The sequence below is a fragment of the Cylas formicarius genome, unplaced genomic scaffold (assembly GCF_029955315.1).
Source record: "Cylas formicarius isolate icCylForm1 unplaced genomic scaffold, icCylForm1.1 PGA_scaffold_10__41_contigs__length_53128322, whole genome shotgun sequence".
NCBI classification, from domain to species: domain Eukaryota; kingdom Metazoa; phylum Arthropoda; class Insecta; order Coleoptera; family Brentidae; genus Cylas; species Cylas formicarius.
Genome location: NW_026844214.1, coordinates 30,837,149 through 30,843,490, shown reverse-complemented (window position 1 = coordinate 30,843,490; position 6,342 = coordinate 30,837,149). Strand labels below are relative to the sequence as shown.

The 6,342-nt window shown below is 45.0% G+C and overlaps 1 protein-coding gene across 1 annotated transcript in view; it reads right to left on the bottom strand.

Annotated features, from left to right (window-relative positions):
* Positions 1-1,081: 1,081 nt before the first annotated feature.
* LOC132697584 (uncharacterized) overlaps positions 1,082-6,342 on the bottom strand; it is a 47,515-nt gene continuing 42,254 nt past the window's right edge. Inside the window, exons 2-3 of the mRNA XM_060663159.1 lie at positions 3,650-5,391; positions 1,082-3,603 (exon numbers count right to left, since the gene is read on the bottom strand). Coding sequence (XP_060519142.1) covers positions 1,082-3,603; positions 3,650-5,391 — 4,264 coding nt within the window. The remainder of the gene's footprint in view (positions 3,604-3,649; positions 5,392-6,342) is intronic.

The window sequence follows — 6,342 nt, the reverse complement described above, 5'->3', positions numbered from 1 at the left end:
CCGAGTCCATTTATAGACCGCCTCCACGTACAGATCGCCTTTATATACAGACCGCCCCATATATATGTCGTCTCTATATATAGACCGCTTCCATAACCGAAGCTAACCAAAATGGACCAAAGTGAAGTATATAGACCGTCTAAACGGTAAACCGCCTCGGTGGTGGTTGGCATCACCAAAGCGATAACCGAAACTAACCAAAATGGACCAAAGTGACGTATTGCCTAGACCGTGAACCTCTTCGGTGGCGGTTTGATATCTAATTAAAACTAATAAAAAAACTGATCAAAACTTAGAATTGAACATCACCATGATTCAGAACGTTTTGAAATTGAATTAAAAATGTTAAGATATGTGATTACGTATTTTTGAAACGTTCGTCTCGAAACGTTTCGTTCGACGTTAAAGGAAAAAGGAATGGGAAAGGGAAAATAAATTTATTTCATTTTTATTTATTATCGAAAACGAATTCTTTAAAAAACGATTTGGCGGTTCTAAAAAGAACCTTGAAGGTCGCCTGAAATATAACAAATTAGTATTGATAATAAAAAATCCTTGGCCGGTTGTGAACGTCTCGTAGATCTGAAACATTAAAAAAAAAAGGATTAGTTACGTTATGAGATAGTGTGTCGCGAATCGGGTTATCGTCGTATTTTTCTCTATCGTTCGATTGTCCGCGGTATCGAACGTAACGAATAATTTCGACCCTCGTGATGGGATTAAAGTCATAATCGGGTAAAAGTCTCAATCGGGTGAACGTCTTTGTCGGGTTAGAGTTTTAATCGGGAAAAAGTCATCGTTCGTACCGGCGGCAGGAAATATTGGAACTCGTGTACTTAATAAAAATTTGGAAAATGTAATATTTTTATTTGGTAAAAGTCGTGATCGAGTAAACGTCATAATTGGGTAAAAAGTCACGATCGGGTGAAAAGGCTATATTGGGTAAAGGACGTCGTCGGTAAAAAGTCGCCCTCGGTTACAAGTTATTACCGGTGAACTGTCATCGTTGTGTCGTAAAATCGGAACGAAAATAGGGTCGTAAAATGGAAACGAAAATGTAAAAAGTGGCAAATTTTCGAATTCAATTGAAGATTTTATCTAAAAACGCCCTATAAACGATATTCTGCGTGAAAACTGGATTATTTTTGCGACCGTCTTTAAAGAAACGACCCTGTCTACGACTTTCCTTTACAAAAATGCGAATATCCTGCCAAGTACGCACTCTGGACAAAGCGACGTACAATTGACCGTGAGCAAAACACGGGACGTTGAGACACAAACCGACTCGCGAAAGAGTCTGTCCTTGCGCTTTGTTGATAGTAATTGCGTGCGCCAACTTAATCGGAAATTGTTTTCTATAAAATGTGCCGCCGCCCGGTAGCAATGGCGTTTCTTTTTCCGCTAAAACGAATTGTTTTCTGATAATGACACATTTACGGCCCTGAAATTGACCGGAAACGATGCGGCCGACTATCACGTCATCGCCCATCTCCAAAACGATCATTCTCTGTACGTTACAAAAACCCCTCCACACGTTAAGATTTACCAAAAGGACTACCACCGAACCGATCTTCAAAGTCAACCGATATGGCGGTAGTCCCGACAAATCTAAACTTTCGATAATTTCACTGGTGACTCCCGTCGCGAGGGGATTGGCGATTTCGTGATCGTCGGCCCCATCCTCGTTACTCTGTCTATCGTAGGAATTGGTCGCCAAAAAGACCCTCTCCGATCCTGACGGATCGGGGAAGATCTTTGAGATGATTTCGTTCAACTCCTCGACCTCGCTGTTCACGGGACAAAGGATCGACCGGAGGGCCAATCGCTCGGCTAATTCCAAGAATTGCTCGTTCGTCCCGGGAAGAGAGAGCATCGATTCGAAGACGTCCCCGTAAACAAAGTCGACGAGTTGTTCGCGCGATTTGACAATTAATTTGGAAGGAACGAACAGACAGTTATCGGAAATCGGTTCGCGTCCGTTGTCCGAAACGATTCTTTCCCCGTCGCCTACTCTCCTGATGAAATTCGACCATTCCACCTCTTGCGGATGAACACGCATGTTTTCCGTTAACGTGCACAGTTGAAAAGTACTCCATGCCGGATGCGAAACGATAGACGCCATTCCCGCTCGCCTACCCTTGACAACGGGAAGCAACTGCTTGGGATCGCCGCTAAGAATAACGGTTTTCCCACCGAACGACCGTCGCGATTGACCGTATTCCCGACACACGGCATCGATCATTTCCAACATCCACGACGCCAAGATAAACACCTCGTCTAACACGACGAGTCTCGCGTTTCGAATATCGTCGGCCGCCTCCGACTCGCCCACCAAATTAGAAACCGGCGTATCGTCTACGCCTCTTTCTCTAGGAATGCCGAAAGAAGAATGAATCGTAGCCGCGTTCCGGATTAACGTGGCCGCGATCCCCGTAAAAGCCGCGGATACGTACGGTAACGCGCGAAGTTCCGCCACTTCCAAAATAACGTTGACGGTCGCGGTTTTGCCGGTGCCCCCTTCGCCGGTCAAAACGAAAACGATACCGTTACGATTGCATACAGACTGTAAAACCTCGTAAACGAATCCCAGCTGTTGATCGTTGAGATCGATCAGATGCAAATTTTGATTCGGTCTCGGAACGAAAGCGAATTCCTCGAACGTAACCTCTTCCTCGTCCAAAAGTTGTTCCGCCTCCTCGTCGTAAACCCAATCGGAAATCCAATCCCGAGGAAGATTAATTTTTTCCATCGAAGTGGAGCATTCGACCAGAAATCGATCTACGAAACTCCAAAGGACCGTATACCGACACGTACGGAGCACGTGCATCCTTTCGTTTAAGTCGCCCGCGCCCTCTTCGTCGATATCTCTTATTAAATCGATATGAATCCTAAGCACGTCCGCGGACATACGCCTGCACCATCTCTTAAATAAAGTTCGGGGATTCTTCGACGGATTGTACAAGAGAATTAGAGCGAACGCTTCCCTTAAATAAAACGGATGACGAAGACGATCCGCTATCCAATCTAAAATCTTGTCCGCCTCTTCGTCGTCGTCCGGGATCAATTTTAACGCTACGCAAGCGGCCTGATACGAAGGACATAAAACGCCGTTTACGGTTTTCGCGTCCACGAACGAAATCAAACCTGTCACGTTGCCCAAAATCATTCGTAGATAGTAGCGCTCCATATTCCCCGGACTCGGATAAACCGGACTCATACGACCTAGAGAACTGGTGGGTCGCGACTTGGCGACCCAACGACCTTGCCGCCAAGAGTGCGTTTCGACGATGTCGACGTAGAACCGTCGCCGACCCGTCGCCTCCTCCGCCGCGTTCAATTCGAACCAAGCGACGAGCTTAGAACGCTCGCCCCTTTCGACTACGGCCACCTCGTCCCCTTCCCTGTAAATTTCACAAGCCTCTCCTTCCAAATGCACGGGCAACTTTTCGATCGTGTGACTGATATGGAACATGCCATTTCCCAAGATGCGATAGACCGCCTCGTGCGGTCCGATATATCTCATTTTAAGGAATGCCGCCGCCTCGTTCCAATCGATCGTACCGGTGGTCGTATTCACTTGCATCTCAACGCATTGGATGTTCGCTACGTCTAACCCCTTATTGACGTAGGCGTTAATGTATCGACACACCTGGATCGGGTTTCCGACGCAAAGTTCCAAATTCGTTGCCGACGAAACGATTTTGTTGCCTTTTAAAAAAGCAAACACCCGGAGGACGTCTGTAAAGAATTTGCTTCTCGATCTTAAAAACGGTGCTCGATATTTGCTGTTTCGGATATTTCCACCGGCATCGATCGACAACGGTCCAGCAAGGCGGTCTTCTGAACCTCGAATTTTCGACACCTATCTCCCCCTCTTGTTCCTCCTCCTCGTCATTGTCGTCGATTTCCTGTTCGACGTTTTCCGGTTCGATATCGCACTTGTTATGTATCATGAACGTGTTGACCAAGTGACGAAGCGATTCGAAACCGTTACCGTCCGAAGGTTCGGGCCATCTCGCCCAAATGACCCTATCCACATTCTCTCCCGAAACGGGAACGTCTTCTCTGGACAAATAGAGAAGGATATGCGCGTGCGGAGCGCCGCATTTTTGGAATTCTACCCTGACAACGTATCCTTCGATTTTCCCTAAGATTTGACGCTCGGTCAAATCTCCCATCAAGGCATTCAATTTTTGTTCGAATACGCGACACAAAACCTCCGGAAAGTTTCCTATGTCGGACACGGATTTGTCGCGGCGGTTCATCTCGTCGATTACCTCTTGCCAATTTTTGTTTGACGTGAACGTGAGAAGGTAAGTGGGAACTCTTCTCAATTTCGCGCACAAAGCCAAACTGTCTAGATAACCGTTGTGGTAGTACCGCCTGGTACCGGGAATCGTAGCCGGTAAGATGATGATGCGACCGGGACGTACGCGAGCTAGACCTTCATTTCCCTCGTTTATTTCCGCCGTCCGCATTTCCAAGAACCTTTTCAAACTATCGTAGGTATCGGATCGTAATACCTTTTGATTTTTTTCCGCCCAAGAAACGTCGTTGTACTCGATTTTGACGGCGGCGTCGACGATGTATTGTAAACGCAATTTACCTACCAAATCCAAGACATTCCAATAACGACCGCCCTTTGTCCTCGGAATATCCGATAACAACTGAAATCTGTAATATTGTCTCAACGTGTTGACCTTGTCGGCGGATTCGTTCCAAGAACTCTCCGCGTGCAAATGAGCCAAAGGATACAACATTAGATCTAGTGTGACCGTGATAACGGAAATCTCTCTATACGGCAAAGCCGCGTCCTCCTCCAACGGTCTTGGAACAAACTCCACGTCGTAGTAGCAAGGGGGCCTGTCCGCGATGTAAATACCCGCGATCGTTTGATTTCTCGGAAATTGAAGTCCCGAGATGCGAGCCGCGGCTTCGGATATCCTCCTACGGTGGTATCCCGCTTTACGTGGACCGTTTCGTTCGTCCTTAATCCGCGGATTAACGCATAAAACAATTTCCCTAACTTCCCTGTTATTGACGGCGGCGTTTTCGACCTCCTCCCTATATAATTGGCCTGCCCATTTAAAAATTTTACATAATCGATTTTCCCGTCTTAAATACGATTCGAATGAATCGACAACGTCCTCGGATAATTGTCCCGAAACGGTGGAAAAAGACCTTCGCAAATTGGCCGTGTTTTCCGATACGTCCATGAAATAAAGATGCGCCTCGTTAAAACGACGATTTCCTGTTCGATGCGAATCCGCCATAAACCTCACTTGACGATTGATTACCGCGGTCGATGTAGCCGGACGGCCCGATCCGTACATCCCTAGACCGGCGTAATTGCCCCTGGGATGGGCCATAGCGAAAATGCTATTATAGGCCCTGGAAAATTTTCCAAAATGCCGCATTAATTCATACTCGTCTACGTTCAATTTTACTCCGACAGACAAAGGCTAAATCTGTTTGAAAGTCGAACTATTTCTGGTGATGTGCCATGCGTTGAAATATAAGTAAATTATATTTTTATAAATTTATGTACTCAATCCCCATATTTGAGAAAAATTTCTGGGCTGAGCTGTTAATTAAAAAATATATGTTTCAAGCAAAACAATGGCCGTTTGCAGTAGGTAGGTTTCGAACCTACGCTGCCATAGAGACCAGGGCTAAATCTGTTTGAAAGTAGAACTATTTCTGGTGATGTGCCATTTGAAATATAAGGGCATTATATTGATATAAATTTATGCACTAAATCCCAATAATTGACAAAATTTTCATGGCTGAGCTGCTTATTAAAAAAATTATATTTCAAGCAAAACAATGGTCGTTTGCAGCAGGTAGGTTTCGAACCTACGCTGCCATGGAGAATCTGATTTCTAGTCAGACGCCTTAACCGACAGACCAGGGCTAAATCTGTTTGAAAGTAGAACTATTTCTGGTGATGTGCCATTTGAAATATAAGGGCTTTACATTGTTATAAATTTATGCACTCAATCCACATATTTGACAAAATTTTCTTGGCTGAGCTGCTAATTACAAAAATTATATTTCAAGCAAAACAAATTTTCGTTTGTAGTAGGTAGATTTCGAACCTACGATGCCATGGAGAATTTGATTTCTAGTCAGAAGCCGTGAGCGACAGACCAAGGCTAAATCTGTTTGAAAGTCGTACTATTTCTGATGATGTGCCATTTGAAATATAAGGGCATTATATTGTTTTAAATGTATGCACTCAATCCCCATAATTGACGAAATTTTCTGGACTGAGGTGCTAATTACAAAAATTATATTTCAAGCAAAACAAATGGTCGTTTGCAGTAGGTAGGTTTCGAACTT